General features: G+C 36.2%; 1 protein-coding gene across 5 annotated transcripts; it reads left to right on the top strand.

The window, feature by feature from the left end:
• The first annotated feature begins 44 nt into the window (after positions 1 to 44).
• Positions 45 to 26530, top strand: LOC127967988 (ras-related protein Rap-1A-like). Of its 5 annotated transcripts, none has more exons than XM_052568772.1 (8): positions 45 to 289; positions 7349 to 7437; positions 14131 to 14199; positions 14302 to 14358; positions 14952 to 15092; positions 21009 to 21152; positions 23750 to 23862; positions 25432 to 26530. In XM_052568772.1, the coding sequence occupies exons 2-7, from the start codon at positions 7381 to 7383 to the stop codon at positions 23837 to 23839; spliced, it is 558 nt and encodes a 185-aa protein (XP_052424732.1). In that variant the 5' UTR covers positions 45 to 289; positions 7349 to 7380; the 3' UTR covers positions 23840 to 23862; positions 25432 to 26530. The 5 variants fall into 5 exon arrangements, with proteins under 5 accessions (XP_052424732.1, XP_052424735.1, XP_052424736.1 ...); XM_052568775.1 differs by having other exon boundaries at positions 53 to 279; XM_052568776.1 differs by lacking the exon at positions 45 to 289 and adding an exon at positions 4711 to 4846.

Here is a 26530-nt window from a genome sequence, read left to right as displayed (position 1 = left end):
GGTGGCGGCCCATAATTCAGCCCGACACCGGAAGCTGTCACCAGACTCTGCGCTAAATCGCTGCACTAGCTGAGCTCGCGCTGGAGCGCAGTTGGTGAGTGACAGGCGTGTTACGTGAGCGGCTCGTGAGGTCGCATTGGGGACAGCAGAGCCGTGTTAAAGCTCGTTTCGTGTCAGCTGCTGGTGCTGTTTCGTGGAATGACCCAGTCTGCTGAGGAGAAAAGGGATTGAGGTTAACTGCAGCTGAACACGCTGAAGTTTTTCGGGTTTTTCCGGCAGGTGTGTGAAGGTAGGCGGCTAAACGAGGACAAGGACCGTTAATTCACTGCAAAAAATTACGAAGAAATATTAAACGAGATGTGTTGTGTGATGCAGGTCGTTTTATTCACTTGTAGCCCATAACTGTGCCAATAATGTTTTGCTCCTTAAATATATAGTGATACTGAGGAGTTTTTCCCGGCTCCAGCAGTCTTAGCATGTTAGCACAAATCTCTTGGACTACATTTTACCACATCAGAAACCGACCAAAATAAACGCTTGCTGTCGTTATAACACATTTTATAAACGTATTATAAATAACTTCTGTCTCACTTTGAAATACATGTGTACATTACTAACTTAGTCTAAATCGAAAGTGTGTAGTTGAAACTAACATTATTGCCGTCATTGATCTAAATTAAACAGTTCAGTCAATGCTTTATTATGTAGTTTATGCACATTATCAATCCAAACCGCTCTCTCTTACAAGGTTTAGTAGTTGTGAGTCCTGGTGCACGTTTCAATAAGTAGGTTCAACCAACTCTGAGTTTAAAATATGAAAACTGACTAAATTTAACTGGGTTCTCGGTTTCAGAATGGCTGAATTGTGTTAACGTTAGTTCATTCAACTTCTGAGTAACGTACGTTGACTCCGAGTCTAGCGCGTGCACCAGAACTATGAAAGGCCATGATCAGTGGAGTTCCTAAATTACGATTCACCCAACAATAAGACGTTCCTGTACTTCACGTCTGTACGTAACTTTAACTCTTAAAGTGTTCATATGATACGATTTCAGTTTTCCCTTTCCCTTTGCAGTGTTACAAGCTCTTGGCTCATGAAGAAGATCTGTAAAATTGCAAGACTAAAGTCTCAAATCTAAAGAGATATTCTTTATAAAAGTTAAGAGTCAACCATCCCTACATAAAACAGTTCATTCTAACACGCCCCCACATGTCTTTGTCACAATTCAAGATTAGTTCAACTCAAATATTCAGATGTGTGCAGCGCATTTTAAGGAGGAGGATGACTGTTTCCTGTGAGAGTAGCCTACAATGTGTGTGGTTCTATAAAGTGGGGCAGTTCTGACTTTGCAAGGACAGTCTGGTGCTTCTGACTCACAGTCTGTAAGTACATTTACATATTTAAAGAATTTGCCACTGATGATTCAAAAACAAGTTTTGAGCAGTGTAGAGTAGTGCTTGTTGTTTCTCCGATCACAAATGTAGACATGGTTTTATGTTTAGGGCTGCAACTAACGATTATTTTGATAATTGATTAGTTGGCCGATTATCTTTTTGATTAACCCGATTAAAACCCATATTTTATTTATTTTAATTTTACTGTCAAAAACACACTATTCCACATTCTGCCCATTGTCCTTAAAACAAATATGCCAACTGAATCTTATGAAAACATATAGTGCTTAGCAATTTATTAGACCACCTGTCTTAAGACATTACAACACAAATATTTTAGAAATCTGTATAAAAAAATATTCTAAAAATGTTATTGTAATTTTGGACAAATAAACTGAAACAACTAAATAGTATTTATTCACATAATAATAAAAATGGCCTACTTTGTCTTTGATAACAGCTCACATGCTTGCTGGCATTGTTTATGTACTTTTTGACTAATTGGAAATCTGAATAAAAAAACACTATAAAGCACTTGACAGTTTGTTTCTGCCTTTCACAGCAATACTTATATTATAGCATTAAAATGGCTTACTATTGTTACTAAAAAGCTCACACATATTGGATGTCTAACTAATACAGAAAGCTAAAAGAATTAGGTAATTACCAATACTGTAAGTTTAGAGCAGCAGTGGCACAAACCCTACAAAATTGGTTAAAAACCTTACATACATTTGTTTTAATAAATTTGTTAGTCACTGTAGGCTATATAGTGAATATATTTTAAATCTCTAGATCAAAAATTAAAACAATAAAGATAATAAAGACTAATAAAATGCGTCGCATGCACTTTGATCACAGTCAGTGTCCTATTACTGTCATTTCTTTATCCTGTAAAAGCATCTGATATTTATATTCAGACAATTACATGCTGCTGTCCCTTCACCGTTCCTACTCTAATAAATTACTTCCACTGCATTTTAATCTATGTATTTTTGTCCCCTAAAAGCACAATTTTTGGAGCGTGCCCATGTGCACAAATACCTAAGGGAACCCCGGAGTATGATGTAAGTGGAAACAGGCGATGAATCAAATATTAAATAAAGCAAAATCATGGGTTAAAAAAATTGTAAATTAGTCATCAGGTGCAGGGTTTCCCATGTATTGATTTGTATCAAAACTGACCACCTCAAATAGATTTTACAAAAGGCTTTGACCTTCGTTGAATAAACATGATCACTGCAAGTTTCAAAATCAAAAACTGCCACGGGTGTTTTTATATCATTGTATTTCAGAAGAAAAAACGACTGGTTGCAGAACATTTTTATTCTCATTCTATTTTGCAAGTTATGCCTGATAAATCAGTGTTTGTGAGCTCGGTGCTGCTTTGTATACAGCCGTTACCGGAGAAACCTCTGTCTCTCCTTATCTAATAGCGCCTCCTGCTGGCAGAAAATATATTTCCATATTTATATAAGAGGGAAGCGGCGTTCCGCCACAAATAGAATGTTAGGCTGTGGAAAACACTGAGGTGCCATGTTCAATACAGCAGCATCTTAGAGATGTCTAGTAAGTTATTCCTCCATCACATGCGTGTGACGTCATTAACAATGGCCTTATTTGTTGAACTAATGTGATTCAAACAGACTGTTCGGGAAACGGTCTTAACTAGCTAGTCAGTTTCAACACCAATGAATGGTTGGTAATCAGCGAGTTACGTCATTGTATGGGAAACGCACCCCAGGTTAGGTTCATCGTGTAAGTTACCAAGGTTACCTCTCTTTCAGAAATGGGCATGACTTACCCTGCATTCCTGGGTTTGACAAACCTTCTATTTTGAAACGGAAAACCCTGTTTTTCCCTCATTTCAGTGTCTACATACTCAGAACCGGCCCCTGTATTACAATGTTGCCAGTTTCAGATGAGCGATCAAGTGTGATCTGATTTTTATTGCCACATTGTTTAATAACTTGATTTGGTAACACTTTAGTATAGGGTCCAGTTCTCACTAATAACTAGTTGCCTATTAGCATGTCTATTATTAACATATTAGCTGTTTATTAGTGCTTATAAAGTACATATAATGCATGACACCAATAATCCTACCCAATACCCTAAACTTAACAACTACCTTATAAACTATTAATAAGCAGCAAATTAGGAGTTAATTGAGGCAAAAGTCATAGTTAATGGTTATTTAATAGTGAGAATTGGACCCTAAAATAAAGTGTGACCCTTGATTCTATTTCACAGTTGATCCAAAGATGACTAGGATGGATCAACTGGTTTTGCTGAGCAGACGTGAATTGGCATTGGGATTTTTTTTTTCTGACACCAATATGTAGCAAAGCAGTTTTCAGTTCTCTTTGCTGGTTTTAGTGTGGAATGATGTCTGAGTGAGGCTTCCTTATTCTTATCTATTGAGTGAATCATTATTCTGTTCTTTTTTTTATACTTTAGATTATAACTTCATGTTGATTAGACCTGTTGAAATGGATGCAAGTAAACTATGAGTCAGGTTTCTTATGTTGACTGGGCAAGATATTCTTCTAAGTTGTTAACCAGTTGTTAAAGTTATTTATGCATCCCTTGAAACCAATCTTCTCAGATCTTAGGTTCAAAAGGTTGTGTGCTTTGCGTCAGGCCTTGCCTAAGACTTTTCTTGTCTTCCTAAGCTAATTGCTGTTGTTTCTTTTGACTAAAATTACATTTGTTTACTTTTCCAAGGTTTTCTTTGTTAACTGTGAACATATACTTTTTTTCGTACTGTCCTTCTGTTGTAGAAATTGAAGTAATTTTTAGTGCAGCGATAGTTATTATTTAGTTTAAGTGTCTGAATATTATGTTAAAAACCCTCTAACACTAGCAATCTCAATTCTATTTCTATTCTCTCTACTTGATTTATTTTTACTAATTATTTTTTCTGGTATTACATTGAGCAATACGTCAGTCCAGCTGAAGCATTGCTCCAGCAAAACACATTTGATGTTATGTCTTAACACAGATGGATTATAGTAATGATGATGCATAAACATTTATGACAGAAATGTGAACTATATTTATTAACATAATGTTAATAACTTTACACAAGTGGACTTTTTTAATAGCTGCATGCAGTTTCTCTTAAGCAGATTATATGATATTAACATTAACAACAAAACGGAAGTCCAACCACATTTCCAGATATGATGCTGTCTTTTAAATTATGAGAAGAGAATGGGGAAATGCAAGTTTAACGGTTTCGCATACTGACTCATCATTTTTCAACAGGACATAGGTCTACATAGTTTCAATTCAAATCAGCACTGTCCAGAGGTGGCAGTTGTTCTATGAATGTCTTTTAATTAGATTTGTGACTTCATAGTACAGTTTTATCTACCCTCCAAAAACAAGGGATGTGGTCTTTGTGTGTTGCTGATGAGTTGGATATTTTGACAAGAACTTGAGCCAGGTTGTTTTCTTTTCTGTATTTCCTTTGATCATTTTTGACTTTACAGAGGATGATCAGATTTCAGTATTAGTTTGAAAACTTTCTGTTTCATAGATCACCTTGCACAGTGCTTACTATCATTACTTAAGAAATGCGGTTGTCACATTCACTGATGATGTTAACTTTTTTCAATCCAGACTTTAGATTAAGTTTCTTTGTAGTGTCACACCAAAGATGTGTTCCTCCGTCACCATTAGGGTATTCAGTTAACTAAACTTCTGAAAATGTGGTTTAAGATGATTAGTTGGATGACAAATTTTGTAAGTTGGACTGTTGATGTTTCGGGGCTTGAAGCTGTTTGGACCTTAAGAGCTTGGTAAAATGATGTGATTGTTAAGAGCAACAAATGAATCCAGTTAAACTGACAAACCGAAACCCACTATGCGGTTAAATAACACGTTTGTCTGTTTTGTCTTCCTTAACTGTGACTAAAAAGGCTGTGAACGGCAACATTCAGTTGAGAAATTGTGGTTAAGTGGCATCAGTTTTTGTTCAACCTTTTTCTTTTCATTTATCACCTGATGACACACTTTTTGCACTCAATATGTGTTGCCAGGGTAATTGTTTGAATAGTTAGCATGATCTCTCAGTAAATGCTATAACTTCAAGCATTTTATTCTTGATCTCAGAGAAAAATATAAATCATTACGTAAGTATTTATGTAATATGAAGAAAAATATGAGTGATTGTATCAGCACAGCCTTATGATGGAATTCAGTTTAATGGTAGCAAATGAGACATTCATAAATTATAAAAAAAAAAAAAAAAATCTGCAGCTTGTTTAAAGTGAGTTCTTCTTTTTTTCTTGGCTGGAACACTGTCTGGAACATATTTTTTATTTTTATTTCTTTGTTTCATTTTCTCACCATAAATATAACCAAGGTAAGCTGGAATGGTGTTAAATTATGAGCAAACATGCACTAGTAAATTCATATTTTTAACTTGTGCTTGACATTGGAGGTCATAATGGTATGATAGTTATGATAGTCGTTGGCTCTTAAATTATAAAATCAGTTGACTTCTAGTACTTCTGTTACACACAGAAATATAGTTTAATGTAGGTTAACAAACTGTCTTCTCAAATATTTGAGCTTGCTGAAGTATTGTGGCTTTCATCCAACAAACCCACCCTCCTTGTCTGCTGTTAAGCTTTTATGGTCAGAGATTGTTCAGTCTGCCTTTGGTGATGATCAGGGAGGTTTAGCTGTGTTCATGCTGTGTGGAGGAATTGGCCTGTCCAGGCCATCCTTACTTGGGAAGAACAGTCTGAGTAAATTCGGTAATGGTACATAATTGAGTGGGTAAGGTAAATATTTGATTAATGTTAAAATGTGTTTATTTGTGTCCTAGGGAAACAAACAGAAGAAAAGGAGAATGAAAGTGTTTAACTGGCTGTTGAGGGCTTACATGCACAAATTTGCTTGTTTCCGAACATAATTTGAATTGTTTGGAGTAGCAGCTGTTTTTTTGGGAGCCAAAAGGTGTGGTCACATGCTATATCTCTCCATCTTGTTTGCGTGCAAGTGTTTTTTCCAGACATCATGAGCAACTGAAAGTCATTTGCTTCTGAAATGCTCCTAATCACATCTAAGTTTTAGTTCTACATACCTCTGGTCATTTTCCCTTTCGGTGGCCTCAGTTTGGCATCTCATTGCCTTTTCTACACTGCCATTACCATTAAAGGAAGAAAATTCTCCTCTCTGCATGCCGAGCAATCCTGCAAAAGCAGAAATGGACAAAAGCTTTCGAGCAACAGCACCTATGAACCTCTCCAAGTAACACTGGATGAAATTAGTGTTCTTTGAGTGCACACAGCCTGGCCACTGTTTGGATTTGGCCCCTCACCACAGAGGTGTAACTTTAGAAGACCTGTGTTTGGCGGCATGTGTTTATTACAGCAGAATCATTCCCTGTGAAACATTTTCACGCAAAGGGATTGTCCTAAATGTATTATTTATTAGGAACAGGTCCCACATGGCTGTAGCAGCATTTGGAGAAGAGATTAAGTTGTTGATTTAAAGAATGTGGTTGTTCAAGGTCCGGTGGTGTATGTGGCGTGCATTGTACATAAAGCTTTTCAGATGGTTTAGCCAACTTTTCCTGCACAGTAGCATAAATGCACATTCTGTCCTGTTATATAACAGACTTGGATTTTTATGGCATAAAGGCAATTTCATTCCTCCACCATACACTTTCCTGTCATAGACTTGTCGTGTCCAGATCAGTGTGGGCTAACAGATATAGGTTAAATTTATGTAGGCCTAGAGGCCCAGCAGGCCTCAGTCCTGGCTCTAGATTGCACATTTCCATCCAGAACCCACAGCTGCTTTGTGTTTAAGAGGTCATGCTTGCAATATCCCCCACCTGGGCTACGATCCAGGATGCTCTCTACATCGCACACACAAAGTAACACGTATCAATATGTGGAGACCTAATTATTCTCTTGTCTTATCTTGTTTTTAGTGCACTGTGGAGTTTAGTGAAGCGACCCTGCCATGCGTGAATACAAGCTTGTGGTGTTGGGCTCTGGCGGTGTGGGCAAATCAGCCCTGGTAAGTACAGTATACCATGTCATCTTCACCAAACCTCAGAGCAGCTGGACTCCACTGCTCAACCAATCAATGGTGTGATCCACAGTAATGACCAGTAGATGATCAGTAGACCATGTCTTTTGTTTTCTCCGATTTCATTTAGTTCTATAGGTCTTCAGAAATCATTCTAACATGCTGCTGTTATTATTACTTATTAATGCTGCTCAATTAATAATAATGGTAGTTATAATATTTAAATAAAGTTGCGCTGCTTGAAACAGTTTTTTTTTCTAGGGTTTCTTTGATTTGGAAGTTAAAAAAACAGCATTTATGTGAAATAGATTTATTTTTATTTTTATTATTATTATGATATGATATGATATGATATGCCTTTACTGACACTTTTAATCAATGTAATGTGTCCCTGCTGAGTAAAAGTATAAATTTTATTATCTGACTTTAGCCCAAACGTTTGAATGGCAGAGTTTCTTTACACTGATGATAATGTTTTATGAGCACCAAATCAGCATATTAAAATAATTTCCGAATAATCTTGAGACTGGAAGCTGCAGTAATGTATTTAAAGTGCAGGCATGAAATCACAGGACTCAACACAAGGAGTTTCTACTGGCCCAGTCAGGGCCGAGGTTCAAAGTTTTACTAGCACTGTCTAAATTTTCAAGATATTTGTGATGGTCTTTGAATTCAAGTGCTTCTCAGTGGATTTCACAGCATTGGTCACATGATCAAGAAGACCAGCACGTATTATTAATAATGGCAATCTGCTCGTGCAGATTACCATTTGTGGTTCCATTAATGCAATTTCTTTCCACTTCTGGCACAAAAACATTATATTGAACATTTAGCAAACATGTATTATCGTTCGATCAAGGGAAAAATATATTGTTATTAGGGGTGTAACGATACGCATATTGGTATTGAACCGTTCGGTTCGTTGGACTAATTAATTATATTTGAAAAAATATAACCCAATAACCCAAACGACGTAACAGGCAACGCCCCTGAAACTCCCGAAGAAGAAAAAAACACCAACTATTATATGTTGTTATATGTTTATGTTAGGCTACTCAGTCAGGCGCTCGCTCACTCAGTACGCGCTGAAGGCTCGTTGCAAAATGGCCAATGCGTTTAACAGACCAGAAATAGAACCAATAATCTTTAATCTTTAATCACCTTTATTTATATAGTGCTTTAAACAAAATACATTGCGTCAAAGCACTGAACAACATTCATTTGGAAAACAGTGTCTCAATAATGCAAAATGATAGTTAAAGGCAGTTCATCATTGAATTCAGTTATGTCATCTCTGTTCAGTTAAAATAGTGTCTGTTTTTATTTGCAATCAAGTAAACGATATCGCTGTAGATGAAGTGACCCCAACTAAGCAAGCCAGAGGCGACAGCGGCAAGGAACCGAAACTCCATCGGTGACAGAATGGAGAAAAAAACCTTGGGAGAAACCAGGCTCAGTTGGGGGGTCAGTTCTCCTCTGACCAGACGAAAACCAGTAGTTCAATTCCAGGCTGCAGCAAAGTCAGATTGTGCAGAAGAATCATCTGTTTCCTGTGGTCTTGTCCTGGTGCTCCTCTGAGACAGGTCTTTACAGGGGATCTGTATCTGGGGCTCTAGTTGTCCTGGTCTCCGCTGTCTTTCAGGGCAGTAGAGGTCCTTTCTAGGTGCTGATCCACCATCTGGTCTGGATACGTACTGGATCCGGGTGACTGCAGTGACCCTCTGATCTGGATACAGACTGGATCTCGTGGCCACGGTGACCTCGGAACAAGAGAGAAACAGACAAATATTAGCGTAGATGCCATTCTTCTAATGATGTAGAAAGTACGGTGTTATGTGAAGTGTTTCCGGTTCCGGTTTACCTAATTAATGCAGCCTAAAAATCCTTTAACGGATTTGGATATTAAAAGCATATTAGTATGTTATGTGTATGCCAGGTTAAAGAGATGGGTCTTTAATCTAGATTTAAACTGCAAGAGTGTGTCTGCCTCCCGAACAATGTTAGGTAGGTTATTCCAGAGTTTAGGCGCCAAATAGGAAAAGGATCTGCCGCCCGCAGTTGATTTTGATATTCTAGGTATTATCAAATTGCCTGAGTTTTGAGAACGTAGCGGACGTAGAGGAGTATAATGTAAAAGGAGCTCATTCAAATACTGAGGTGCTAAACCATTCAGGGCCTTATAAGTAATAAGCAATATTTTAAAATCTATACGATTTTATACGATACAATAACCAACAGGTCTGGTGTTTGGGTGCACTTTGGATTCCCTTTAAGCTATAATGGTGATGGCAAGAGAGTGGTGGATAAAAAAACAACGGTATGTCGCATCTGCTACATGACAGGGTACACCAGCGGGAATACAAAAAAAAAAAAAAAAAAAAAAACACCAGCGGGAATACTTGAAACATGTGAACTCATTTACGCCGACATCACCTTATTGTGTCAGTATCTGGGAAAAGACGAAAAAAAAGGAGAAACATACACGCAACAAACACCGGTACACCATTAAAGCTTACAGGGAATCCAAAGTGCACCCAAACACCAGACCTGTTGGTTATTGGAGGATCTTCTATTTCTGGTCTGTTAAATGCATTAGACATTTTGCCTTCAGCGCGTGCTGAAGCCTTCAGCGCGTGCTGAGTGAGCGAGCGCCTTAAGGGCCTTTCAAATATCATGCCTAAAAAAAAAATGCTAGTCGCGCCGCTTTCTCCTCCTTTCCAGGCGCTCGGGCAGAAGCGCTCATGAGGCCTCTGTCTTTGCTAAGCAACAATGACGTGCTCTCTCCATGAGACGCGGAAATTTCAGCAAAGGATAAATGGATTTGCAGCTCTAAAAATCGCTTGCAGTAGCTCTGCTACTAAATTTATTTCAAAATTGCAATCCATATACAACTATGATCAGCTGTTCCTTCATCTTGGCTGAGCTTTCAACGTTGTTACGGGAAAGGATGAAGCTGATTGGTTAGTTCTTGTCACATGACCCGTGGTGCGCTTGCGGCATTCTGAAAAGTTGAGATGTTTTTACATTTTGCTGTATCTAAAACGTACCGAACCGAACTGTGACATCAGAGTATCGTATCGAACCGAACCGTGAATTTTGTGAACCGTTACACCCCTAATTTTTAGCGTTACCGTTTTATTCTCCAGCCCTATTGGGATAAACAATTATTTTTTAAACGATTAATCTAGCGATTATTTTTTCGATGCATCGATTAATCTAACGATTAATTTTTTCAACCTGATTCGATTTCGATTATCTCCCCATTAATTGACTACTAACAATTTATACATGTTGATTTACATATCTGAATGAAAAACAATTACAATTTAAATTTACAAATTAAAATTACAAAATAAAAGACTGACTAAGAATGCATTACTTTGTACTTGTATAGAGATAGCATTAAATAAAACCTTGAAGCCTTGAAAACACATAGCTTACTGAAACAAGCTTACTGAACACATAGGGCCTAGTTTACTGAAAAAAAGTTCTTCTTTCAGATGAAAATAACAACAACTTGATGTCTAGCATTCAATAAAAAAGTTCACCCAAAATACTTGTTTAGAGCAATTGAAAGAATACAGTAACCAATGTAAACTTGAGGGCTTTAAGCTAATACAAGAGAGTGATTTTCCAAAAAAAAAAAAAAAATTCACAGTGGGAGCCAGCAGCCTGTCATGGAGAAAAAAAATTCTCTGAATGCTCCACGTGAAACTTTGGTGTTCTGCCCTTTTTCTATCGTGTCTAACGATTTTGGTTCGCAGCAGTCATTCTATTCTACTATTTGACAGCCGCCAAAAATTGTATATAACGTTGAACAGAATGTTGATCCGACCATCGCGTATATTCAGCGCACATAAGGTAAACGTTTTGCAAACGTTTTTTAGAGAAATAAAAACAGGTTGACGAATTGATGCACATATTTTGCGTCAACGTATTTTTTGCGTCAACGTCATCTCGACGCGTTGTCCCAGCCCTAGAGGACAACATTCAACATAAAACAAATAACAAATCCAAAATGCTGCAGACCCGCAGCTTTAAAGTTTTATCTTTTAATTCCAATAAGAGGTCATGCCAGGGTAACATTCTTCATACGTGGAATAATGCAGTTTGACCAGTGTGGCGCTGTAGCGCAAGACTGTAATTCGGCTCTCCTGGATGCAATTCAAGAGAAAACAGCGCTTCAGATTAAACGCAGTTGAAGGAACCTGAAGCTGCTGAGTGGTGTTTGGATAAATATATAAATATATGCTGCCGTGCTTCCCTCTCAATAATGAAATAAACAGCAGAAACTGACAGCGGTGTGAATGCAGCAGTTAAAAACGCATCTGATTGGATGTTTGCATGAGCTCTGCAGTAAAGTCGTCACGTCACGTTAATTTAAAAAAAGTACTTTATGCAATAGATAGCCTTAAATCAAGCAGCTTTACAGTATTAAACATTAAAAACTAGAGTCAGTGTCGATTTTAGTTAGAATTACAACTTGATTTTCTGTTATAAAGCAGTTCTCCAGTGTGTAACTAGCAAGTGATAAAATATTTTTATTAGTGGGGAAAAAATATTATTTCATTGAAGTGATGGTTTGCAAAGATCTAGCTCCAGGACTGTTTTGATTATCAAAACCCTCCCTGTTAGGTATTTTAAGGGATTATTTTGTGAATTAAATATTTATCCAAAAATAAGACCTCTTATCACTTACCTTTATTTTGTGTCTTATCCATATGACTTACAAAAGGAGATGTATTGAATAATTTTACTTACAAAATATGTTTTTCAATAGCTGAAGTGATTACCGTTATGTTTTTGTTAGAATATGCATAATTCAACATTTTAACTAATTGCAAAAGCTGAAAAATCAGTCAATGTCTACCGATTAATCAGTGAAATAATCAAACATTAGTCGATTAATCATTCTAATAATCGTTAGATTAATCGATTGTCCAAATAATAGTTTGTTGCAGCCCTATCCCGGAGTTGCTGTAATAGCAACAGGTCCGTTAGCTCAAACCTGCTCGGTAGCAGGCTTATTTCATGTAAACAGGGTTAGAGTGCATCTTTTAGTGAAGGTGATACTGAAAGTCTGCTTCCTTTTTAAACCAGGATAAATTTTTTATTAAAGTTATGTTTCAAATAATTAAATGTTTCGTAATCTCAAAATAGTTTCATGGTGCACAATCAATTTAAACACTGTTATGTCTTAACATGGATTTTATGGATTAGAAAACTTTAATCATGTACCATGTATCACAAATCAGCTTCAAAATTAATGAATTTCTAATTACAATACTTGTGAAATTTGAAAATTTGAAGACATTTGAAATCATAAAAAAAACTTACACATTTTATTTATTATAGATTTTATTCCTATTAAAAAGTTACACATTTAAAATAGATTTATTTCATACTAAGTATAGTTCAATCTATTAACATTTATTGACATATCACTTGAGACTTAAAAATTATAATTAAACTTTATTTGGAGTACTAGTTGTGCACAATCAATAAAAAAGTAACTGTAGTCTGATTAAGAGTATTTTAAAAAGTAGTTTACTCTAATTACAAGTACTTGAGTTTTGGAATCTGATTACGTAATCTTCTGCACAATCTGACTTTGCTGCAGCCTGGAATTGAACTACTGGTTTCGTCTGGTCAGAGGAGAACTGGCCCCCCAACTGAGCCTGGTTTCTCCCAAGGTTTTTTTCTCCATTCTGTCACCGATGGAGTTTCGGTTCCTTGCCGCTGTCGCCTCTGGCTTGCTTAGTTGGGGTCACTTCATCTACAGAGATATCGTTGACTTGATTGCAAATAAATGCACAGACACTATTTAAACTGAACAGAGATGACATCACTGAATTCAATGATGAACTGCCTTTAACTGTCATTTTGCATTATTGACACACTGTTTTCCAAATGAATGTTGTTCAGTGCTTTGACGCAATGTATTTTGTTTAAAGCGCTTTATAAATAAAGGTGACTTGACTTGATTTAATCCAGATTACATGTAATCCGTTACTACCCAGCTCTGATAGTGATTTTGCTCACAAGGCTGTTTTTATCTTAATTATATGATGTCATTGTAATAATATAAAACTTCATAATCTTCGGGAAGAATGAGGCGGGAACCGGCGGACAATCAAGCAACTCTTTAATAATAAAATAAACCCAAAACAGTGCGCCAGAGCCTCGCAGACGACTGTTGCACATAAACTAAAACAAAACACAAAATAAAACCCAGGCCTGGTCCTCTGTCACAGGAGTCGCTCATTTCCAATCACTCCACCGGCCTCGCTCCATTCCCGCGGCTCTCTGCCCCACCCCACTCATCACAGTCATCAGTTGCTGTCTTGAATCGATCCAGTCAAAGTAATCTCAGACAACTTAATAAAGATATCTGCTAACTTGTTTGAAGAACAAAATTAGCCAGTGATCAGTTATCAGGATTAAAAGATCTGGCATCTGTCAAATCATCTCTGATGTACGATGAATGGACCCCAGAACATACAGATCAGTCAGACATCTTCATGTGGCATAAATTTGCAAAGTTCATCAGAATTTGGAATGCAGCAAAATAAAGAACTTTTTCATATAAACTTGTGTTTTTGGTCTCTTTTGACATTGATTTATGGACAGCTTTCTATGAAATATTCTCTGTCTCTAATTCAATATCTGTGTCTCTTGCAGACAGTCCAGTTTGTCCAGGGAATATTTGTGGAAAAATATGACCCAACAATAGAAGACTCCTATAGGAAGGTAGCAATTCTATGCTCAGTAGCCTTTCCTGTATTTTGTTCAATACCCCAGTGAACAATGGAAGCTTATTTCTATTTAATTTCTTCTCTTCTCCTCATGCAGCAAGTGGAAGTGGATGGCCAGCAGTGCATGTTGGAGATCTTGGACACAGCAGGAACAGTAAGTCCTTTTGGCCCTCCCTGTTTCCACACTTCAGCCAGCAGGAGCTGGCAACATACTGTATAACCACATTAGCGGAGAAAAAAAAGGTTTCACAGCTCTGTACCCAATTTTAGATAGATAGATACAAATCACTTCTTATCCAAACCTGATGTGCAAAAAAAAAAAACAAATTAAAAATAACAACCTGACCCAAGATAGGCCCAATCAAATTAGACCTGACCTAAGTCTGACCTGACCCAATGAAAATGTTGTAAAAATCAACTGGACCCGAATGCAAAGGTTGGCAATGTTTGCACAGCTTGCAGCCCTGCATGTCAGTGGTGAGTGGTGACAACGTGGTATGAAACAAACCTACCTTATTTGTCATTACATTACAGCATATTGAATATGATAGAATATGTTTTGTTTTTTTTACAAAATCTGAGACGTTTCTGTTCCTTCACTGAAAGTCAGTTCACCCAAAACTTTGATGCTTCAAGAAGCTTTTGGTCTTTTTTAACTTTTTTGAAGTGTCAGAGTTTACAAAGCAACACTTTTAAACACTTGTGCTTTATTTTTCATTGTGTACTTTTTCCCTCTCTCTCTTTCAGGAGCAGTTCACAGCTATGAGGGACCTGTACATGAAGAACGGTCAGGGCTTTGCTCTTGTGTACTCAATCACAGCGCAGTCCACATTCAACGACCTACAGGACTTAAGAGAGCAGATCCTACGAGTAAAGGACACAGAGGATGTAAGTATGAGAAAACATTCATGTTGAGTGGCCGTTGATGTATGGATGCAGCATTCAAAGAGAAGCACTTTAGAGACTTAGTTGAACAAATGACTGCCTTACTAAAACATGTTTTTTTTCTTTCACAAACCACCTGGTAGTTGCTTACACAGTTAAAAATACCATTATCACTTTCTCTCTTTCTATGTCAGTAAAATAAAATAAAATAAAAACAGATGAGTCTGTTATCCCATGGGCCTATACACCATCTCTGCAGCAGCCCACCCTCAACCCAATTCTTCTGGCTTGCCTCTGTTCTATGTCAGTCATGGAGTGCCTTTTTTGGACATGTGGAAAGAGCACTGTGTGAGGGTGTGTGTGTAGTGTGAAACGCTGGCCCAGGGGATCACAGACATGAGCAGTTAGCATCCCTGGAATGTGTTTTGATTGGCCTTATACCGTGTGCGTCTCTCTCTTTCTTTCTCTTCTGCGGGTTGTAACGCACTTTAAGTCCAGATCCCCAGCAAAGGTTCAGATCTACTGAGGCTGGAAGGCATGAATGGGCCACACATCAGTTGTTGTATAAGTTTGAGGCCAGCTGTTCTCACTAATAGTGTGTGAGTGAATTCTCTGAATTCTGGCTTTTGATCTTGCGTAATAATTATTGTTAATGATTCTGTAATTACTTTTGAGGGAGCACCTATAATTCATCATAAATAACAGAATGTTTGCTGTTAGATGCAAATGGCCAGAACAACACAATAAAAATTGTCGTCTTTGTTTTTATTGTTTATTTTGTGGCTCCAGTTTTGTCATATTCAGTTCAGACTGCTTATAGTTCTGCCAAAACATTGACGTCACATGGACTCCATTGACTTTAATTGTATGGACAAAAGTGGTTAAAATATCTTTAAATATATATTTTGTTTTCCACAGAAGTAAGGTTCTGTTCACACTACAGGACTTAAAAAATATAGTTTTGAGTTCTGAAATGGTGTGAGTGTGTGTTTGGTAGTTGTGTAACGGTACACAAACATGATGGTTCGGCATGTACCTCGGCTTTGACATAATGTTTATGTTTTATTTCTACCTCAGCTTCTACACTAAACTATATGGAGCCCTTTTAATTTACTATAAGTTTACAATAAACAACAGAGCCCAAACTAAAATTTTTACTATAATAATCAACACTTAAATTAAAAAATGTATGCAAACATATAAAAATTTTATTTGATGCTGAAATGTAATAATTCACAGAATTGTAATGTTTAAAGGTAAAGTAAATGTAATAAAGTATAATCTAATCAGAAAATATCCTCTCCACCACAACCCTTAGTGAGGGCTGTCAATTCATATTTATTTTGCGTTAAAACTAGTAATAAAGAGGAATGGATGATTGCGCTGCCGTTCGACTGAGACTTTAGTATACGCTGAAATGTCATGCCACATCAAAGAGTGCCAGGGCGGCATTTATTGTCTGAATTTCCTGAAAAATTGGAACAATTTGTTCGGTACACATGCGTACCAAACCGAAAAAACCGTACCAAAAAATTATTGGTTCAAATGCGTGTACTGTTACACCCCTAGTGTTTGGTTACAGAATGTGGCAGTAAATAACTGAACTGTGTGTGAACATAACTGTATTAGGCAGTAAAATACAAGACTGACAGCAGTATTCGGCTGCTGTGTAAACGTATCCAAGTTATGCAGTTTGAGACAACGTGAGTTTGAGTAAATCATTTGAGCGACATATTCTTTTAAGTTTGACTGTAGGTTGGATTGGTATTGCTTTTATGCTATCACTCTCGGATAGTTCTGTCCTCGTCCCCAGCCTGCTTTGGTGCCATTTAGTTTAAAGCTGAAACATGGCATTTCTAGTTCTGTTTCTCTACAGAGGTTTGTGCTGAAATAATCTGCCCTGACCACTACCTCTTCCTGGTTTGTTTAGATTTGAAACCTTTTCCATCTGGCCAGTCCAAACATGGCAGGCTTCTGGTGCTTGAAGTGTAGGAGAGAAGCACTCTGTGTGCTCTCCACTGTTTAAGGCCACAGAAGGGAATGGGAAAACTGACAGTGTCCTACAGAGTGGCTTTAAATCACTGAACTCGCACACCATTTTACACACTGTAGAAACATACACATTACAGCAGACTGTTGTTGTCCATGTGTACTGTCTAGGGATATGCGAGTGTCCAATTTTCATTTTCCGATTAATTGCTGATGCTTTTGTCATTGTATACGATATTATCACGCTATTGAAATTTTGTTTAAAAAACGTGGCCATAATACAGTATAACAAGTTTAATAGCTTTTTTCTTATAACAAAAATAACTGAATATTTAAATAAATAAAGCAATACAGAAAAAATATATAAAGTTAAAAGTTTTACACAGATTAAAGTGCAAAATAACTATAAAGACCCATAGGTATCACTTTACAACAAGACCTCATTAGTTAACCTTAGTTAATGCATTACCATTCACAATGAGCAATAGCTACTTTTGCTACAGAAGTGAATCATATTTGTTAAAAAATACAAGTCTTAGTTCATGTTAGCTCATTAAATAACACAGTTTCAACTTTCGATTTTAACAGCGTGTTATTAAATATATCTAAATATTTAAGTATTTGGCGCTGTGATGAACATCATAGCAAATCCACAAGTATTAATGGCTATTTAAATACATTTTAGTCCGAGAATGAATGTGCTTTAATTCAGCGCATCTCTCACGTGTTCCCCCGTGTGCTTCTCATGAGTGCTTGTTTACATCAGAGTGCACACACGTCTTTTAAGTAGGGCCGGGACTTTAATTAAGATTAATTAATTACAGAAAAAAAATTCCCGCATTTTTAATTACTTATTTTTGCACCGCGGAACGTTTCTCACTGGATGAGTTTCGGCGGACCGATTATACTGGAGCACCAACCAGTGTTAATTTTGACAGCGAATTCAGATTTAGTCTTAGTCTTAGTCTTTTGAATAACACACCATTTAGTTTTAGTCACATTTTAGTCATCTGAAATGTTTTAGTCTTAGTCTAGTTTTAGTCGACTAAATATCATAAGAGTTTTAGTCTTAGTCTAGTCTTAAGTCTTTTAGTCTTAGTCTAGTTTTTTTTTTAGTAGAACAAAGTCAACTTAGTTGACTTGACTAAATGTTTCCATCAGTCTGTTATGGAATGGTATTTATAAAATAAACATAAGGCCTGCTCTCAATGAAAAATATACATGCTCTCTGAAAAAGATATGCATTCGTCCTGAATGATATGCAATGCATATGACATTCTTTCAAGATGAAGTACAGTATTATTGAAATAGACAACCACATATATTATATTTGTATTGTTTGTTCATTCAATTTCTTTATTTGTGCTATTTACACAAAGTTTACATTTTTTTTAAGTTTGTTTTTGTTCATTTAAAATAGCACTGCATAGTCTTCACTGTAAAATAAAATACACAATCAAACCAAAATGTATTCAGACACCTTCAACGTTTCTTACAATATCACAGTTTATTTGCCTGTAGTTTAGAAATTGGTAATAAAATATGACAATAACTCAGGATTAAACTGTGTCAGAACAACAAATTCATCTTGATAATGTCGGATGCAATGCTTAATTTGGTTCAGTCTGTGGTGTGAAAAGGTTGCATTAGCAATTAAAGAAAGAAACACTTAAGCAAAACATGGTCAGGTCCCTATTATTTTTATTTTTTATTTTTTAGTCACTAGTAAAACAATATAATCTATTCTATCTGATTTTTGGATTGACTTTGGATAAATTCTTGTTAAAACTACAAAGTAATTAAATCAAGAGCAGTGAGTGATTTACTTTCATTTTCATACATTAAAGACACTGACAGCAGAGCTAGTAAATTAGGCGCGGTCACTTTAAGAGACAAATGCATCCATTATAAAGATACGCATCCGATTTCTTTCCAACTCTTTACTTTCACTGAAGACATAACTACAGACTTTTTCGAACACACTTTCCAAGATGGGTATTTCGACATATTTAGTATGTATTTGTTGTCGGTACAAAAGCAAGAAGACTTTGAGACGCGTCTCTGCTTGCTCCCTGAACACCAGAACACCACGTTGCTGAATTGAGCTCTTTCACTTTTCGCTCTTTTTCTTATGTTTATTTAAAATGCGATTTGTATTTGTTCGTTCAGGTGCAGGAGGACGCAAATGTCCTGAAGGAGATCTCGGTTCAGTGTTGCGCGTAACCATCTGCTCAGTTCAGCGTTCCTGCATCGCGGGGCTGAAGCCAACTTGATGCGTTGAATGCTCGGAGCACGTTATAAAACGTATTCTTAAAATACACATTTCTGTTTTAATAAATGCTCATATTAAAACATAGCATTACACATAAGTAGGTACAAAAATAATCAGTGATACATTTACGACCCCATAAAAATTTGGGTCCAAATGGCATTTCAAAAGGTCGCAGTGTAGTTCCCTGTGTAAACAACTTAACTGTTATGAAAACGTCCTCGAAATTGTGCGAATTTCTGCAAACTCATCTTTGTTCTCTTTTCTGTGTAACTGCTGCTGCGTTTGTTTAGCTGTTGCGCTTGCATTTGCCGCGACTTTTTAAAATGGCTCGGCTGCTTCTGCATAGATCAACCTACCCTCAAAGATTCGCTCTGATTGGATCTCTTCTCCATTCGTCCCTCCCATATATTTTCGTCTAATTTTTATTCGTTGACTAAAGTGTCAGTTATATTTCGTCACGTTTTTCGTCATCATATCTGACTTTTTATTTAGTTTTTATTTAGTTTTCGTCCGTGAAAAAGGTTAGTTGACGAATATTTTTCGTCATAGTCTTCGTCAACGAAATTAACACTGGCACCAACTAGCGTTCACAATCGCATATCACCGCAGCACATCGAGCCTCAAGTATCACCTCAACGCAAAACACTTTATGTTGAACTATGTATTATTTTGTTGGTGCAACTGATACTTTATGTTGAACTCTTTATTGTTTGGGCAAGGTTATTGAGAGTTGGACTTAGTATGTTATGGTCTCTGAAGCAACAGAGAGATATTTTCTAATAGTCAGTGTTTCCAATGTTCTGAATGTACTTGACAGTATTGTGTTTTACTTAGAAAACAGTTTACAGAAGGTTCCAGCACCTATAAGCTAACTGAATTTCTGAAATATACTATTTCTAAATTGTATGCTATTGCTACACTTAATGGCAAAAATTGCACTGGTCTGCTAGACTTGGTTGAACAAAAATAAACAATATTTTTTTGCTTAAGCTTATGTATTCAGTCATTATTCAATGGTATACTATAAATCCATGTGGAAAAAAAATTACTTCTCACTGTTCTCAGGTCAAATATTTATATTCGATTAATTTTGATTAATTAATTACAAAAGCTCTAATTAATTAGATTAAAAAAATGTAATCGAGTCCCGGCTCTACTTTTAAGCAGCATACAGCGGTGTTGTGCATTTTGACCAGTTTATGGGAATAGTATTCTTGAAATTCATTCGAAATTCTAGTAATTTGTAATGTATAATTATTCATTACTGAATGCCGGCACATGTCTAGTACCATCTTATTTCAGTTTATGGGTTACTTATAATAAGAATTTTTTCTGGTAAAAGAGGAAAAACAGCTGACCAACTTTGTGAAAATATAATCAGAAAGCTCAGATTTTATGTTCTTCATAGAGATTACCATAATAGATGCTTGCTGAGGGTTATTTGTTACTTGGATGATTGTGCACATTTAAATCATTTCTGACATGTGGTTTGGTGACAGCTTTAGGTGTAAAAATGAGAATAACCTTTGGCATCTTTCATCTTCATTGGTCTAATAAATTGTGAATGTTTTCAAAACCATTTAGTTTTCATGGTGAAATTGTAGATCCACATAATTACCTTTGTGTAACTTTCTTTTTCTCCTCTTCTCCGACTGTAGGTGCCAATGATCCTGGTGGGTAATAAATGTGATCTGGAGGACGAGAGAGTGGTGGGGAAAGAACAGGGACAAAATCTGGCCCGGCAGTGGAACAACTGTGCCTTTCTAGAGTCCTCTGCCAAATCGAAGATCAACGTCCTTGATGTGAGCATAATAATAATAATAATAATATGTTTATTTTATATAGCGCCTTTCTCAGACCCAAGGTCGCTTTACATAGACATAGAATAACAGACATAATAACAGAATAAATAGATTAACATTACATAGGAAACATAAGAATTAGTGATACAAACAGTAATACAGCAAAACATACAGTAGATGGATTATGAATTGTATGAGGAGAAGTGATCATTAAACAATGCATGTAACATGTTTACTGGTGCACCTCAATAAATTAGAATGTCATGGAAAAGTTAATTTATTTCAGTAATACAACTCAAATTGTGTATTAAATAAATTCAATGCACACAGACAGAAGTAGTTATAGTCTTTGGTTCTTTTAACTGTGATGATTTTGGCTCACATTTAACAAAAACCCACCATCTCGAAAAATTTGAATATGGTGAAATGCCAATCAGCTAATCAACTCAAAACACCTGCAAAGGTTTTGTTAGCCTTCAAAATGGTCTCTCAGTTTGGTTCACTAAGCTACACAATCATGGGGAAGACTGCTGATCTAACAGTTGTCCATAAGACAATCATTGACACCCTTCAGATGGAGGGTAAGCCACAAACATTGAATGGCAAAAAAAGCTGGCTGTTCACAGAGTGCTGTATCCAAGCATGTTAACAGAAGATTGAGTGGAAGGGAAAAGTGTGGAAGAAAAAGATGCACAACCAACTGAGAGAACCACAGCCTTATGAGGATTGTCAAGCTAAATTGATTCAAGAATTTGAGTAAACTTAATAAGGAATGGACTGAGGCTGGGGTAAAGGCATCAAGAGCCACCACACATCTGGCTACAGTTGACGTATTCCTCTTGTTAAACCACTCTGGAACCACAGACAATGTCAGAGGCGTCTTGCCTGGGCTAAGGAAAAGAAAACTGGACTGTAATTTTTTCTGATTACAAGTTGCTTGAAGTCCAGTGTTAAGTTTTCACAGTCTGTGATGATTTGGGCTGCAATGTCATCTACTGGTGTTGGTCCATTGTGTTTTTTGAAAACCAAAGTCACTACAACCGTTTTCCAAAACATTTTGGAGCACTTCATGCTTCCTTCTGCTGACCAGCTTTTTGAAGGTGCTGATTTCATTTCCAGCAGGAATTGGCTCATGCCCACACTGGCAAAAGCACCAAAAGTTGGTTAAATGACCATGGTGTTGGTGTGCTTGACTAGCCAGCAAACTCTGAACCCCATAGACCTGAACTCCATAGAGAATCTTTGGGCTATTGTCAAGAGGAACGTGAAAGAGACAAAAATGCAAATGAGCTGAGGACCACTGTCAAAGAAACCTCAGCATTGCCACAAACTGATCACCTCCATGCCGCGCCAAATTGAGGCTGTAATTAAAGCAAAAGAAGCCCCTACCAAGTATTGAGTACATGTACAGTAAATAAACATACTTTCCAGAAGGCCAGCAATTCACTAAAAATGCTTTTATTGCTCTTATGAAGTATTCTAATTTGTTGAGATAGTGAATTGGTGGGTTTTTGTTAAATGTGTGCCAAAATCATCACAATTAAAAGAACCAAAGACTTAAACTACTTCAGTCTGTGTGCATTTAATTTATTTCATACAGGAGTTTAACAATTTGAGTTGAATTGCTGAAATCAACTTTTCCAACACATTCTAATTTATTGAGATGCACCTGTACTCTCTTGACATTTCCTCCATTCAGAACTAGTGGTTCAACGGATCACAAATCTCATGATTCGGATCACATTACGGTTTTTGACTCATGGATCAGATAATTTTTTGGATCAGGAAGAAAATACAAATATTTGAATTTAATTTGCTTTCATTTATTACTTAAAGCGAAGTACTTTTTTGATACCACAGCATATACTACTAGATTAATTAAGAAAGTTTAAACATGAATAAAGAGATGAGAGAACAGCCAGTAAAAATAAGAACAAATACACAAATTATGAGCATTGATAAACCAACAGAATATGTTACAAGTAAAATATGGTTTGTAGTACAGAATACAGACATTTTAATATGGAAAATAATACCGCATAGTGTTCACTGTATAAATTAAATATAGATTTTTATCACAGCTGTTTTGTTGTTTGATGATCATTAATGACAGCAGCAGTATTTATAGGCTGCTGATGCACGGATCCGATATAACGATACACATCACATCCGATTTCTTTTTCGTCTGTTTTCATTCACTTGAGACACAACTGACTGCGTTTACCTGAATGATTTTGTCATAATTTTATATGTGTGTGTGTCTGTTCAAATGATTCAGAAGAGGATTCAGTTCAGTGTTCTTGCGCCATCTGAAACGCGTGTGTGTGTGACTTTGCATGTAGAAACCAGTGCGCGAGTAACGAATTGTTTAACATTTTCTTGCATAAATACGAACAAATTATAGACTTAAAAACTATTATACTATTATAGTTTAATTTTTTCAATTAAACCACAGATCACATACGTACCAATTCTAGGGCTTGGTCCGTACAGATCAACTATGATCCATTTAACCACTATTCAGAATATATTGCATAGTTTTATGTTTATATTGAGGACTAAGATTATGTTTTTTTTTTTTACTTCACACATTGCAGATCTTCTATGACTTGGTCAGACAAATTAACAGGAAAACACCAGTGGAAAAGAAGAAAGCAAAAAAGAAATCAAATTGTATCCTCCTGTAGAGCCAGCAGCAGCTCAGAGCCAGGTCTGTCATCATTTCTGTCTGTTATATCATCCGACATTGATTTATTCATTATTTATTCAAAGCTTCTTCCAACTACATTACTTTTCATAGACTGATATATTGCTCAGGCCAAGTAATTTGCCATTATTTAGAAATTGAGACTGTAAAATGGGGCTGCATGATATTCAAGAAAAATGTGATATGTAATATTCAGTAAGTGCTACATGTAAAAATCAATTAAAATTAAAACATATAAACCTGGATATTATATTACCAAAATACCACAGATGACCCGTACCAGATTTTTACAGCCAAAATGGATCAATTGTCTTTTTTTTTTATATATACTTTTGTAATTAGCTTTGTCAAAACTTGTTGTATCTAAAGTCTCTTCTCACTGTTTGTAACTGAATTAATGTAATGACAAAAGTTTACTCATTGGTTAAACATTATTTATAAGTATTTTGTATATTAGAATTATATTGAATTATTTGGTTTAAAGTAATTACGTTCTCTTTTCATTTAGTTACTTTTATTTCTGTTGTTGCTAATTTTATTCTGGGCATATCTACCTTTTTTTTAAGGTTTGTATTACACTATACCTTTCAAACTTGTTATTATTTTACTTGCTGTCGATTGGGATTGGAGCCGATGATAGCAGCTGAAACTGATAGCAGATGAGACAACTCCCTGGTATCACACTAAACATGTCGTTTTGTACTTGCATGCCCAAGGTGGCAGTACAAACAGTAAACATAATCCTAAAGTTTGCTTTAGGAATGAATAAGTATTGGCATTGACAAGTTTAAAGATTGGTATTTAATATAATTGGGAAACTCGAACTATGCCATTTATGTTTATGAACCATATAATTTATTCAAAACCAAGAGATGTAAATGTAGGTATTCTAACACTTCATGTTCACTGTTTCTCTTACAGTGTGTGCAAACACGCACACCAACCATTTGCTTACCAAGTTTAATCTTTGCTTTATTTAGGCTACTCTTAAGGCCCGTTTCATACCACACACACAATAACATTTTCATTTATTCATTTAGCAGATGCAGTGCATTCAGGCTATACATTTTTTATTTTATTTTTTACCAGTTTGTGTGCTCCCTGGGAATGGAACCCACAACTTTTTGTGTTGCTAATGCAATGCTCTACCACTGAGCCACAAGAACCCTAAAACAGGATATTTATTGTGGTGATCTGAAGGTTACAACATTCACCACTGCAAAGTGGGTGCAAGTAGAGTTTCAGTGCAGTGCACTTTTTTGCTGCATGAACTCAGCTGAAAATGCATTATATGAGTGCAATATTTGCAGTATAGGCTTTTATTAATCAACATTGAAGAAAGGTTTTCAGCATTTTAGATCTGATCGTGTGAAGCCATGTATTTTTGCAATTTTTATGAAAATCTTCAGTAAGTTGGTTTATTTAAACTTTTCCACTAGAGGACAGCATTTGCTCAGTCTATAACAGTTTGAATGACTTTTATGTTGTGCTGTGGCCTTGTGTTGTACTATGTGGTAAATGTGAATCAATTTGAGTTTGTATTTATTGTATTTTTTAATTATTTCTCTGCAGAATGCTGTAATGAAGGACTGTTAGCTTGTTTGGATCATGCCAGCATTCCCATCCTCAGTGAGTGATTCAATGGAACAGCTGACTGACTGACTCAAAGCAGCAAACGAGAACAACTTTTATTTCCCCTTTATGTTGGCAGTAAAATTTGAGGAATAACTCAATTTCCCAGAAGCAATTTCAGTAGAACTGAGAACATATCATTTCCCGGACCTTCTGGACTTTTTACATCACTGACCGTGGCTGATGAAGAAATAAAACAAACCTCATATTAACATAATAGTGAAAATTAACTATTTTTCAGTTACTCTACCAAATGAATCTTAGGGTATAATACCTCAGGATTTTTTATTTATCTTTCATTTCCCTTTACACTGAAAATCTGGTGGCAATATTTAAAATCCTTCTTCTTCCTCATAAACCCATGGATACATCTGTTCAGAAACTTCACAACATGCACTGTCAAGAAGGAGAAAATCACTGAAATTTCACCACAAATGTGTTTTTAAATCTCTTTCCCATAAACTCTTGAACTCTGTGCTTTTCAATGGCCTTATCACCTGTTGAAGAACCAGTACGAGAAATCAGAGTTAACAGTATTCATTTGCGCAATACCGCATGTTCAAGGACATGAAGGATGACGGCGTTTAATATCCAGTTATCAGCAAACGGCATGAGCATCTTTAAGTGTAGATGTTGTAAATGATGTCAAGTTCAGTTGTTTTCTCTCATAAGTCGTACTTCCATTTATTATACAATGTGTAAATGTCTATAAATGACAAACATGTATGTAAATGTTTTGCTGACAACTATGGACGCGTTCATCTGAAAGTACTGCCCCAAATCCCAATGTGACATTATTTTGTATTCAGTCACTTGGATTTCCTAGTTAATAAATCATATTCTAATGCCATTCTGTTTCATAAAGACTGTTTCACAAGTAAACAGGCCTTTTATAGTGTAAAAAGTGGGGGAAGGAATGATCGATTTCTGTGTCTATCGAGACTGAAATATATTGTAATAAACCAACTATTTCCTCTTGTGTTTTTCTGTCAAAAGATCTGGCTTTTAAAGATTATTAAATTTTAGTACCTTTTCATTA

The sequence above is a fragment of the Carassius gibelio genome, chromosome B11, assembly GCF_023724105.1.
Source record: "Carassius gibelio isolate Cgi1373 ecotype wild population from Czech Republic chromosome B11, carGib1.2-hapl.c, whole genome shotgun sequence".
Classification (NCBI taxonomy): domain Eukaryota; kingdom Metazoa; phylum Chordata; class Actinopteri; order Cypriniformes; family Cyprinidae; genus Carassius; species Carassius gibelio.
This window is presented reverse-complemented; position numbering and strand designations above follow the sequence as displayed.